We start from the raw sequence: 14,412 nt of genomic DNA, 5'->3' as shown, positions 1-14,412 counted from the left end.
GTGACATAATTGGATTTGGTCTTAGAAAGATCACTCCTGGCAGTGGAAGGTGGGGGGAATGAGGCAGTATATTGGAAGGGTCACAGTAAATTGTGAGAAGATAGTAAGACATTTCAGGAGAGACCTTGTAAAGGAATCAACTAGGGCACTGGAAATAAAAAGGAATAATTAATTATAGAAATACCGAGTGTGTAAAAAAGTCACTAGAACCTAGTAGCAATTTTGATGTCAGGTGAGGAGTTTTTTAGAACCCATGCCACATTTCAGGTTGGGAGATCTGGGTCAATGGTAGTATGAGGTTAGAATCACCTTTCTACCACTTGTTAGTTGAACAACTGTGGGTAAGTTACAGGATCTATCTCTGCCTCAGTTTCCTTCCCTTCGAAATGGGAATAATAACAGTTCTTATTTCATGGAGTTGTATGAGAATTAATTGAGTATTTATTAAAGTGCTTGTAATAGTGTCAGACACATAGAAAGCCCTCACAGTTTTTTGTTGAATAGGTGGACTCATACACCTCAAGATTAGATTTCAGTGTATGTAAGTGGCTACAATTTGGGGGAGTACCAATGGTGTTAAAGAAAGGGCGGATAGAAGAAACTGAGCTCAGGAAGGAGGATGGAAAAGAAACAGCAATGCAGGGAGAAGGAAAATGAAATGACAAGAAAATAATATATTGAAACAAAGAAGGGAATTTATAAGAAAAAAGGAGTAGTCATTAGTATGAAATTAGCAGAGAGCAAAGAAAGTTGGAAAGGAAACTGGCCATCTTATTTTGGCTTTTTTTTAAATTTTTGTTTTATAATGACTGTTCAATATAGGTTTGACGCAACGTTATTTTGTATGTGGAACAAAGAAAAAAACTAACACATTATTTTAGGGACAGTAACTTTTAATACATTGAATACCATTTCTTTAACAACTTCATTTTTTTGGCATTAATGTAATCTTAAGTATAAGTGAACATATTAAATGTCATGTTTAAAAATGAACAGTAATCCATATAAGAGTGATGTCATTAAACCTGTATGTGCTTTCATGAATAACTTTCTTCTGGATGATAATTTGTGGCAAATTAGTAAATATTAAGGAGAAAATAATTCCTCTGATATGATTTTCCCAAGTTTTACATATAGATTTGTCCCTGTCTCTGTCCCTTTCCTCTTGCTTCCTTCTGTTTCTTTCTGCTTCATTGATGGCCTGCTCAGTGGCAAATATGCTTTCTGAGACTTGAATACTCAGCAGTAAGGAAGACAGATAAGGTTCCTGTTTAATGAAATGAAGCAAAGTCCGGTTGCTTTCTAAAGTCTTAAAGATACAATTGAGGCCAAATTATGCTGAAAATGGTTACTTTTTCATAATATCATAAGTATAATATTAACAAGAGAGAAATTAGTTTAGGATCCTCATGGCAATTCTAGAGAGCTGGATTATATTTCTAGTTAAGCAACTCATTCTACAACTTTTGGAGTATTCTCTAATAGTAGATTTAGAACAGTAATATCACAGACCTAAATGATTCTGTGAATCCTCTGTTTCATTGCATGGATAAGGAAACTGAGCTCCTGCGTGATAACTGATTTGCTCTCCCATCTCCTAGCTGATAAAGACCGGGACCAGGATTAGAGGCTATTTTAGTTACCTTAAATACTCATCCTTCAACTGAAGGCAGTGCCCAAGGACTATTTTTACTGTGAGCACCTCCTGACTCCATTTAGTAGCTTTCACTGTGTCTTTTGTTCTGGTCTATTCTCTTAATTCATATTGTCATTATTGCATTCATCTTATTGTTACAAGGTGGTATGTTTCACCTTCCCTATTATGATAGACTAGACATTTTGTGACCCTAGTGCCTAGTACATAGTAGAGTTCAGATAGTGTACTGTGTGACTGATTAGTGTATATATAAATGAATGGATATATCTAAGTCTGTCTTTCAGCTCAATGCCTTTTTCTTGTAACATGTTCAGATCCTTAGCTTAGACTTAAATGTCTACATCTGTGAAGAAGGAATTATAGTATTAATGTGTAAATGACTACAATGCTTTTCCCCTCTGTATGAAAGGAATTAAATAATGACAAAACAAAGAAAAATGGGTGATATTCTACAAATCCGAAGTATTTTCAATTTTTAGTCTGTCTAGGAGAGAAAAACTCATAAAAATGCCCAACTCAAAGCCTGTTTAATAAACATTGGTTTGTTGATTGCTTGAAATGTTTGCATTTCATTGTCCATGAGTAGATGTCTGAACTCATCTTTTACACTGATATCTTCTGAGAGAGGACATCATTCCAATGCTTTAAAATGTGTTCTTTGCTTAGATACCAAAGACATTAACATGTTATTCATCCAAATGTTCAGCTCAATAGAGTGTTTGAAGCTCATAGTTTTAAAATTGCAAATGGAGGAGCACCTGGGTAGTTCAGTCATTTAAGTGTTCAACTCTTGATTTTGGCTCAGGCCATAATCTCATGGTAATGGGATTGAGCCCCACATCTGACTCAGTACAGAACTCAGAGCATGCTTGGGATTCTCTCTCTCCCTCTGTCTCTTCCCTACCCCTGCTCATGCGCTCCCCCTCACTCTCTATCAAAATTAATAAACAAAAAATAAAATAAAATTGCAAATGGAAGACTCTCTTCTGATGGTTTGTAGGTGAATTTCAGAGAGGGATTACTAGTAATAATTAGTGTCTTTAAAAGTTAATAGAACCCTCCTTGATCCCTAGGTAAGCAGACATGCCCCACACATCAATTTCCCTGAGGACATGGCAGTTCATTGTTTCCATGGCCTGTCACAACAAGGTCACATGACATGCTGCCTAGTTGCTCAGTAATTATGCTTAGAACTGGGTTTTTATCTTAAAACGTGTCACATATTGTTTTGCAGTGTTAGTGATGGGTATTTGTCAGCCTTGTCTCACATTTGTAGCCAGGTGCCTAAGGTCATCATTAGCACATGACTTTGATTGTCAGGAAATGAAGTACTGGGTCTATGGAAGTTTCTTTCATTGCTTCTATGATTGGGACTTTCTCAATCCTAAAGAAGAAAAATCCATACACAGTTTATTGCCTTCCAAACTGACAGTTCTGTAAGGCTCATTGGATGATTAAGTAATAAAAAGGAGACAAACCAGAGAAAAGTGTAGATTAAAACATATCCTCTAGCCTAAAGCCACAATACCCAGTAGTTAGACTCATTCAGTAGCCAGGGAATCTTGTAGCGATGTTTAAAAATAATATATTAAATTAAAAAAAATATATATCCTCTTTCAAGTTTATGTTTAGAAAATACAAATAAACCACACATTTAATGTGTAAATATTACCATAGGTATATATAAATATCTGCAAAAGAGATCATTTATAAATTGGCTAATATGGATCATGAGTGAAGAAATCAGTTTTTGTTTACACTGACAGTTTGCTAATGAAATTACTAGTTATGCAATAAAATTAAAAAGTGACACAAACGGGATGTTACTTTTAAATATTGTATTTATTTAACTATAAGGACAAAAGCATACAAGCTTTGTTCTTTACAAGTTCAGGAAACACCAAACTTCATTTCTTTGAGTCTTGGAGAAGAGTGGCAGCCAATGGTAAATAATACGTATTTCAAAATGAATTTAAACACAGAAATATCTCTTTTATCTGTAGATGGATACTAGTTCTCTGACAGATAAACATCACACTATATATAATAATAAGTATATATATGTGTGTGTGTGTGTGTGTGTGTGTGTGTGTGTATAAGCAAAACATTGATACAAGAAATGATTCTTCTATTTTTTGGGGTATCAGTTTCTATGAAACACATTTACAGTAATGTCTTTAATATTTTAATATTTTCTAAATCAGTGTTTCTGAAACTATATTTTGGACTCTTGAACTTCCATCACAATAACAGTAAAATTCCTTTGGAAATTGATTATTTTCAAATAATTAAATAGTGAATTATATAATAAATAAAATAACTATTAAGTATTATTTAATTATTTTTGCATGGAAAAACTAAATTATTTTAAGCAAATAGGTGAATAAATGACTGAATAAATAATTTGTTTCCTTGTTTAGAAAACTATTTTAAGAGTGTTTGAGTTGGAGATAAATTTAATTGTATTTCCTGCAGTTCTGTGGGCTGGACATTCAAATAAGTATTCGCCTATTATTTTTGCTATTGAAATGTCTAGTTTCTAGCACTTTAGAAAGAGAACATTACTGGTTGGGAAGGGCTCACCTTGTTTTTCTTAATTTGTAAATTTAAATGTTAATTATAAAATGTAGCATTTCTTCATTGTTACTGCTACTATTTTTCCCATTATTACTACTAAGAGCCAACATTTTTAAAAGCATTTAAAACATTTGATACATAGACACTGTGCCATGTATTACTAACATGCAGTACATCATTTAACTCCCAATGAAGTTATGCTATTATTATGTTTATTTTAAAGTTGCAGAAACCAAGGCTTATAGAAGTGAGTTAGCTCACCCTTGTTTATAAAGTTTTAAGGATTTTTATACATTTTACAAGTATGTGAGTGAATACATTATGTATTAACTTTTATTTATTTATTTTTTAAGTTTATTTATTTGGAGAAAGAGAGAACAAGAGTCGGGCAGGGGCAGAGAAAGAGGGAGAGAGAGAATTCTAAGCAGGCTCCGTGCTTTCAGTGCAGAGCCTGATGTAGGGCTCAATCCCAAGAACCATGAGATCTTGACCTGAGCCAAAACTAAGAGTCTCATAGACTTAACTGACTGAACATCCCAGGCACCCTTAACTTTTATTTTAATATTCTATCAATTGTTGGACAAAATGACAGGCCTCATCAATGATAAAAACCTATCAGCCAGAATACAATCACTCTCCAAGGGATTAGAGATTATCATTTGTGCCTACTTGTTACTCTTATAACCAATCATTATTTCATTGGACTGAAAGCCCCTTTTCACCTAATTTTGATTGTAGGGGAGGAATGTTTTAGGGATAGGTGGGTCAAATGTACACTAGGAATTAAAATCTAATTCATAATAAAATCTGCTTCACAATTTAATTGGTTTAGTTTGTTTATTTGCTAGTTTGGTTCTGATCATAAAAATGTTCTGGAGGCTCTGCTCTGAAGAAAATAGACATAGCAAGGCTTTAGAAAAATAGTGGTGCTCCAGTTAGAAGCTCATATAACCGACTTCAGAGGACAGAAGAAATGTGCAAAATTAATTTTGGGGGATAATTTCCTAACCTTTCATGTGCAATCAATCATGATATCTCATGGAATTTCAAGGTTTACTTGGACAGAAATACAAATTATGTAGAAATACCATTTGTTTCTTTGGATTCAATGAAAAGGACTTGAAAAAAGTTTTATCTAAAATTTTAGTCAGTATACATCAAATATATGCATTTTCATGTATGTCAGTTATATCTCAATAGAGCTATAAAAATATTAATGTCATGGAAAAGCAGTAAAACATATAATTTTGGCCAGTTTCTGTTCTTTTGATTAATAAATACTTATTGATCAGTGTCCATAAAACATAATAATCAGTTAATAAAATTTGAATTATGAAATATGCATATACAGAAAAGTTTATAAAATAAAAAATACACAGCTAAATTAAACCTAATTCCATTCTAGCAGGTATGTAGTAAGATCTAATTATTGTTTAATTTTCATTTCTCTCATCTCTAATGTAATTAATACTTTAAAACTTTTCATTGTTTATTTGATATCGTTTTGTGAAGTAGATGTTCTCTTGCCATCTTTTAAAATAATGAATTCTCTGTTTTATATTGATTTATTGGAGACACTTATATATTCTACAATGTACCTTTTGTTGGTTATATGTATTGCAAATGTCTTTGCCTACTCTGTGGCTTGCTTTTTCACTCTCTTAATGATATCTCTAGATAATTGGGAAATCTTTATTTCAATATAGTTCATTTTATAGACCTTTCCCTGTATAAATTGCACAGTTTGATTGAACTGTGGTCAGCAAGCATCTATGATTCCAATCCTTTTAAATTTGTTAAACTTGCTTTAGGGTCACCATATGATCATTATTTGTGACTCTGTTGTGCATGTCTCAAAATGATACATATTCTTTTGGGTCTAATTTTCCATCCAGGACTCTTATGTCAGATTTGTCAATAGTATTATTCAAAACTGCTATATCCTTACTGCTTTTTGTTCATTCTCTTCATAGTTATGTTTAATTTTCCACTGTTATTATAGGTATATCTATTTTCCTTGTAATTCTGTCAATTTTTGCTTTATTCTGCAGCTTTGATGCCAGGCACATAGATGCTTAAGATTATTCCAACATTGGTGAAATGGGTGTTTTTTACTCTGGAGTATTCCTCTTTATTTCTCTTTACTGCAAAAAGATTGGTTAAAATTACCTAATTTTTCATTTCATTTCATTTCTGATAAAACATAAATGAACTCTATTGGCAGTACACAGTCTTTTCTTTTGATTAGCTCACTATAGAGAGTAGGAGGCCATCAGGTAGAAGGGACTTACAGCACAGTTTAGATGTAGTGACATAAGCCATAGAAGAGGCCACTTGACCAATCTTAGCTGACAAGGAAGGATCCCAAAAGAGGTGGCATCAGAGCTGGGTTTTGGTGTGTTAAAGACTTAAATGACTCAGCTTTTGAGCATGTCAAGGAAATTGGGGAAAAGGAAGGGAATCTAAATGGACAGTGGTTTCCAATCATTTATTACTTCAAAGTGTTTTCAATTGTTTGTTATTTGAAATAGATAACACTGCAGTAAAGAACTCCAGGAAATCACCTTTGTCCATATTCCATACTATTTTGTCAGGACAAGCTCTTGGGGGGGGGGCAGCAAGGAGTGTGGACATCTTTATTCACAGAAGAGAGCATCTAATTCAAAATCATAGAAGGCTGTTAGACATAAACTACAGTGGAGCCATGTTTTGAGGGATGTCCAGGAGTTAAGACAGCAGTGGAGATATTAAAGTCTGGGGACTCTCATGTGCACAGAGGAGAGAGCGTAGAGGGAATAGTAAGTAATTCAGTGTGTGTTGGCTTAGTTACAAGGTGTGGAGAGTCATGTTGAGAGAGTGGGCTTAAGTGGAAACTAGGTTTATACTTGATTCCATCAAAGAGCTTTAGTTAATGAAATAATATAAGGTTCTTTTCCCTTTTTCTTACCTTTGAAGTTCATGGAATCCATTTGTACTATATTCCTGAAATCGTTATAACAGTTATCTTTTGTATGTCAGAACTTATTTTCTTCCATCTCCCCAGGTGATTTTAGCATCTGGAACATATTGTTTCCCCTCCATTGCCCACCATCGCACTAAGTAATGGCAACCTCCCTTTGCTTCTTTCCTGTTCCTCATGTCCACGTGTCCTAGGATGGTACTTATTAAGTCTAAGCCCAGGCTCACCACTTACTAGCTGTGTAATTTCTGACAAGTTATCTAACCTCTCTTTGTCTTTGTCTCAGTTTCCTCAGCAATAATCCATCAGAGGGTTGGAAGAATTCAATGAAATTGTGGATGCAAAAACACCTGGCTTCTCTGCAATGCAATGACAATGATTTCCCCTCTATTATGAGTATCTAAATTCATCCAGGTTGACAAATGCTTTTTGCTACAGTTTAGAGCAGCTTGAAGCAGCTTGAAAAAGGAAACCTGAGAGGAACTGTATTATCTCCAGAGCTTTCTTTCAGTGGTAGCTCCAGTCATTTAGGGACAAAGCCCAAGCTGGTGAGAGCCCTCACCTGTCTTTGATTGCTAGATCAGAGAATAAAAGAGGAGCTTGGCCTTTAGGGCTTCCCATTCTCAGCTTTTACAAATTCAAGAGGTGCTGCATTTTAATGTTAAAATGGCATAATTTTTTCCCCCTTTTAGGTCATTCTTGTCTCCTTTCTACCCAGTCCCTACCCCCTGTCTTCCCCTTACCCCATGTAACAACAACAACAACAACAAAATTCAAACCCTGGTCATTTCAGATATATCAGAATATCACAGCAGAGACTAATCTTGCCCAGACTTTCTGCGAAAGCTCACATGTGCTGCAGTTTGGGGTTGCATAATTGATTTAATCTCTGATTTTAGAGGAACGCTGAACTCTCTTTGTGGGACTCTGCATACATTTCTCTAGGGCAAAAACTGTCCTACTTTTTCCTCTCTGGTATCTGTTTAGTGCTAGGCCATTCCCCACCCCACCCCCCACCCCAAGAATCTAAACTACCCTCCGTGAAATAAATGAAATCACAGTTGGAAAACGGCTTACTGGACAGACTTAAAACTGCCAGATAAGAGCTACACCACACATGTTTTCTTAACATTCTCCTCCTCCCCTGCTTTCCTTCTTTCTGCTCTAGCACGTCTTTGTTTGGGCCGAGAGGATACATTAGTCACTCAGTTGAGGATTGGCATTCCTACCTGGAACAGCAGTGTACTCCAGCAATTCACTGGGAAAACAGGCTGTGGGGTCTGATCCTTGCCCACTGACCCACTGTCTGACTCCAGGCAGATTCACTTACCTCTCTGAGGCTTACTTTCAACAGTGCCTCATAGACTAATGGCTGTGAAGGCTAGACCATAAAGATGTAGCAAGCTGCAAACTCACAACTCACATGGGAACCTTTTGGCTAACCAGGTATATATATGGAATGTCAATGGAGGAGAATGATTTTACACCCCCTGAAAAACTGCTTAAGCAAAATGATAACCAGGCAATTTTAAGTTCACTAGTAACTTCATAGTGTATCAGCAGCCTCATTTTGGTTGTTTTCAGGGATTTCTCAATTGGAAAGTCTCATTTGGTGACAGATATTCTTTGTCAGCCTGTTTGATACAGTATATAGTTTGGGAACTATCTTCTCACCAGTTCTTCTTGAAAAACGAATTCTTTGTAATACTTTCTGTATCTTAAGATGTATTTTCTGAAGTAAATAACCTTTATTAGGTCAATACTAAGACTAGTCCAGCAAAATTCCCCAATTTGTATGCTGCAAAAGTGACCAAACTCCTCTGTTTGCATTGATGGATTAAGGCCAAAAGCCGTGCTGACCTTCATATCCTGAATGGATTTTCTTCATATGCTGCTAGAATAATTTCGGTTTAGAGAAAGACCCAGTACATGTTTAATAATCACTTGGCAGAAACTGTTCAAATTCACCATTGTTTAAATTCAGATTATTACTTACTAGTTGGATAAATTTGGACAAGTCCTTTAACCTCTTAGCCTTGTTATGTATGAATATTTAAAATTGACCTAAGAATCATACTTAGGGCACCTGGGTGGCTTAGTTAAGCGTGACTTCATTTCGACTCAGGTCAGGATCTCATGGTTAATGAAATCAAGCCCCATGTCGGGCTCTGCACTGGCAGCATGGAGCCTGCTTGGGACTCTCTTTCTCCCTTCCTGCCCCTCCCCTGCTCGCTCTCTCTCAAAATAAATAAACTTAAAAAAATAATAATAATACTTCTCCGGATTGCTGTGAGGATTAAATGCTAAGATGCATGTAAAGCAATTTGGGGATACAGCCATAGACAGTGTATCAGCCAGGTTTTGCTGTAATTATGTGTAACAAATACTCCCCAAATCTCATTGGCTTACAACAACAAATATTTTCACTAGAATCAGTTGCAGCTTCTGTGTTCTTCAGCTTTGCTACCTATGCCTTCATTCAGGCACTAGATGTCATTAAGGAATTCTCCTTTCATGACAGGGAACATAATAGCAAATGACCTAGTGAAAACTTGCAAAGTATTTTAAAGCATCAACTCAGAATTGGTATTACTATCACTTCTACCCAAATTTCATTGGCCACAACAAGTCACTAGGACAGGCTAAATTTTAGTAGTTAGGAAAGTATACACTTCCTGAATGGAGAAAGAAGAGTGAATATTTGCTGAACAGCAATCCACTCTACCTCAGAGAAGTTTACTGCATCTCATTTTCCCCCCTTTTCTCATTTCATCATGTGACAATTGGCTCTTCTGTGTATAGTCTACATGATAGCATCTACTTTGCATTCTCTAAATTACATCACAATTTCCTCCTCTCTCTTTTAATTTCAAATTAATTTAAATTACTTTTCTTTGTAAACAGGTACTTTGGAAAATCCCTTAGGAAAAGAGCAAAAGCTCCTGATTCTCCTCAGAGCCTCAGAAGGAGTTTTCTGTGACCGTTTCAATGGAATTCATGTTGATCCAGGAACAATTGGTAAGAGTCTACTATAACTTTTTATTAAAAATGAAATGAAATGTATATTTCTGTGATGGAGAAGTGACATTCATAGAACACATACTAAATTTCAGGCACTCTTCTAGATAATTTATATTTATTATTTCACTTACCAGGTCTTCTGTACCAGTGTCCATTTTGCAGATGTCAAAAATAGGACTCAGAGATGATTAACAATATGCAGAAGGCCACACAGCTCTATAGTGTCAGAGCTTAGATTTATATCCAGATAGGTCAGACACCAAAGCCTGGACTAAGAGTCTGTTATCAACTATAAATATTATGTGGTTGTTGATATATATATTTAATTGATCTAAAAAAACACGGTTGGCAGTTTGTTTATTTGGTACTGCCACAGCACCAAATCCTATTTTAAAGTTGACCTATGTAAAAGCATAGAAACTGGGACCGGGATTATATAACTAGGATGTGAAGCCTCACAATAACTCCATATTAAGGGATAGGTATAAGAAGCTGCTTATTCTAACATTTTTTTTTTTTTTTTGCTTTCTTTGTATGGCATTACTAATTTTCTAAGATTTCAACAACCCAGTAAAATGGAAGCAATCATGTTAGGCTAATATGAAGTTTGATAACCTAGTTTCAAAATGTATAACCATTGCAAGATAGTACTGTACTTTGATAGGGCTTTATTGTTTCAAAAGGATTTTTCATACATGCTTTTATCTTTTTACAAATATGAGGTTCAAGAATATTTTTACTTTTTTACTAGATGGATAACAGGAACATTCCATTTATTTTTGCCTGTGGTATCCACTCTGTTCGGTGCAGCACCACATTGGATTAAACTTTGCTTTAGTATAAAAGGATGCCCATCTTAATCCTCAACTCCAGCCATATGGCCAAGCTAGCGTGTTTGAAATTTCCTCTGATATTAAATTGAATAAGGAATGAAATATTTCACTGTATGCTTAAAATTGTATGATACCATGGTAAATTACAGATTTTAATTTTTTTACGTAGTATAATCTTGAAACAAGGAATGGAGTTATTTTATAGTAAATCTTTGATGATTAGAAATGATCAAGAAATCTACTTGTCTGATCAGTCTAGTTTTCTGCATAACTTAGTTAAGGAAGTTAACTGGTTTTCACCAAAATCGTTGTTGGACATTTCTTTAAATTACTTCACATTCCTCCCCTTCCTATTTTACTTAGCCAATAGTCAAAAAGGTGGAATATTTTTTTTTTTAATTTTTTTTTCAACGTTTTTTATTTATTTTTGGGACAGAGAGAGACAGAGCATGAACGGGGGAGGGGGAGGGGCAGAGAGAGAGGGAGACACAGAATCTGAAACAGGCTCCAGGCTCCGAGCCATCAGCCCAGAGCCTGACGCGGGGCTCGAACTCACAGACCGCGAGATCGTGACCTGGCTGAAGTCGGACGCTTAACCGACTGCGCCACCCAGGCGCCCAAAAAAAAAAAAGGTGGAATATTTTTAAAGATGATGATGATGATATCATATGAAATGTTTAGAGATAGGCATATATATATATATATGACTATCATTATGAAAGATCGATTATTCCAGGACATGTCTTAAAAGTTAGAATACTTGTTGCATTTCCATTAATCCTGATTTTTAGTTTTGTGACTTTTTCTGAATTAGAGTATGGAAAAAAATATAGTGACATAAACAGGTGGTTGGGTTCTAACTGAGAAATTTTTTTGCTTACATTGTATTAAAACTCAAAGCATAGTATTTGCACCTTACTGGTATTTGGGTTTTTTTTTAATTCAAGTTTTCTGCTAAAAATTGTGAAATCTTTAGATTTCAGTATTAGTGATATATTATGTACCAATCCAGGCATAAACAAACAATACATTTGGGTACAGGAAGAAAATGTTAGAACTTTTATTGAATCATATGTGAAGATATTCATATATGTGTATGTTTATCTAAAAATAAATAAATACACATGCATTAGGAGTACATGATCATAATTTTGTTACTGCTTGGGTTCTGCTCAAAACATTTTGAGATCATTGGAATATGAGGAATTGTGCTACATGTGATTTTAAACAGCAATAAAACACGTAAGAGGAAAGACCTGAAGGAATAAAACTGGACCGCATCAAGCATATCCCTGGTACGACTTAAATTTATGAGTCTGAAATAAATTATATTTTGAAACAAAGGAGCTAGAGATCTATCCTTTGATATCTGTAATACAAAAAAATATGAGGTTCAACCACTGAAAACAAAGCTAATAGCACCAAATCCCTTTCCTCAGGGAGTAAAATTACCCTTGCCTTTTGGAAAATGAAGCCGATAACATAAAATATCAAAACCAGTTAACTTCCAACAGAACTGCAAATGGTTTGGAGTCACATAATGGTAGAATGTAACTAGTTAGCCATTGGAGTGGTCCCAACTTTTGGATTACTAGATGTTGTATAGCATTCATTTCTCTATAGCTTTTTGAGAGAATGAGAATAAGTTTTGAAGAATTTATTCTTTGTCTGATAAGATAGACATCTTCATATGTAGTTTCTATACAACATATCCTGCACAGTAACCTCTCTAATGAGCCTTACTTAGGTGGCCTTAATCCTCTAAAATTTCTTGTCCAACAGTTCCTCCTTTTACTTTCAGGGGTATATGGGAAAGTCCAACTTCATGGTGCTTGTCCTAAGAAATCCTGGACCCGTCTTGCAGCCGACATCGCCTCAGGCAACGAGAGGTAAGAAATGAGAGTATGTTAGGGAATGCACTTGTTTGTTTAGTTTGCTCCTGTTTCACATTTTGTTACAACATGAAATTAAATTTTAGATTAAGACTCAAAACTCAAGGATGAATAAACAGTAAAATAAGGGACAGATTAAAAAAAAATCTCTGTAACATAATTGTGGTAGAATAAAGCAACCAAAGGCAGAAAAGACTATAGTTTATTTAAGGAGCAAAGTTTAGATAATGCATGTTTACTGCTATCAATAAATCTTTAGAAATATGAATTATATGAGATACTAGATAAAGTAAAATGTGAAATCATGATAGTCTGAGTTGAGATGATAGCTGGTTAAGAGAGAGAAAAATAAAATAGGATTGAGATGAAGAATATGAAGAATCTTATGGAATTTATCTATTTATTTAAAATTTACTTATTTTTGAGAGAAAGAGCAGGTGAGGGGCAAAGAGCGGGGGACAGAGGATCCGAGCAGGCTCTGCACTGACAGCACAGAGCCCAATGTGGGGTTCAAACTCACAAACTGTGACATCATGACCTGAGCCAAAGTCGAATGCTTAACTGAATGAGCCACTCAGGAGCCCGGAATTCTGTGGAATTTAAAGTGAAACAACAGAATTTAATAATGCACTCACTGGAAGTGGTAAAGAGTGAAATCACCGCTGCCCCAAAGTGCATAAGCACTATGAAGAACACACTGATGGAATCTACCTGAATGCAGAGGACAAAATCAGGAGACAAAAGTCATAAACGAAGGGCGCCTGGATGGCTCAATTGGTTAAGTCTTTGGCTCAGGTCATGATCTCGCGTTTCATGAGTTCAAGCCCCGCATCGGGCTCTGTGCTGAGGGCTCAGAGCCTGGAGCCTGCTTCGGATTCTGTGTCTCACCCTCTCTCTGCCCCTCCCCTGCTTGTGCTCTCTTTCTGTCTGTCAAAAAATGGATAAATGTTAAAAAAATTTTAAAAATCATAAAAGAGAAGGTATCCAAAGTACACATAGTAATTTCTCTTTTTAATAAGAGCCCAGAGTAAATACAACAGAGAGAATAACGAAAACTCTACCTAAAATACCTCGGAGTACTTACATTTAATTTCAGTACATTTAATTACAGTGCAAGAAAAAGCAGTGAAAAAAGTAAAAGAAAAACAGAAGGGAACATAAAGCTTGTTAACCTTAGAATTCTCTACACCATTAACTATAGGAAGATAGTGGTGTAAAATATATATATCTTTAGGGAAAAAAAAAAGATTATGACCAAAGAATTGGACACTCTGCTTAAATGCTATTTACATGTAAAAACAAACAAACAAAGGTATTTTTTGCTTTTTAAGAACTGAAAAATTTTTTTTAAAAAGTATTCTATTTTTTTATTTTTTTAATTTTTAAAATTAGAGTCAATGTGTGTACCAGTGGGGGAGGGACAGAGGGAGAGAGAGAGAGAGAGAGAGAGAGAGAGAGAGAGAGAGAGAGAGA

General features: G+C 35.2%; 1 protein-coding gene across 1 annotated transcript in view; it reads left to right on the top strand.

Moving 5' to 3' along the window:
- Nucleotides 1-14,412, top strand: part of PKHD1 (PKHD1 ciliary IPT domain containing fibrocystin/polyductin) — a 483,789-nt gene that overhangs the window by 309,644 nt on the left and 159,733 nt on the right. Inside the window, exons 53-54 of the mRNA XM_049653801.1 lie at nucleotides 10,098-10,211; nucleotides 12,849-12,936. Of these exons, the coding sequence (XP_049509758.1) occupies nucleotides 10,098-10,211; nucleotides 12,849-12,936 (202 nt within the window). The remainder of the gene's footprint in view (nucleotides 1-10,097; nucleotides 10,212-12,848; nucleotides 12,937-14,412) is intronic.

The sequence above is a fragment of the Panthera uncia genome (genome assembly GCF_023721935.1).
Source record: "Panthera uncia isolate 11264 chromosome B2 unlocalized genomic scaffold, Puncia_PCG_1.0 HiC_scaffold_24, whole genome shotgun sequence".
Classification (NCBI taxonomy): Eukaryota; Metazoa; Chordata; class Mammalia; order Carnivora; family Felidae; genus Panthera; species Panthera uncia.
Note: the sequence above shows the minus strand (reverse complement) of the source record. Positions and strands in the feature narration are given on the sequence as shown.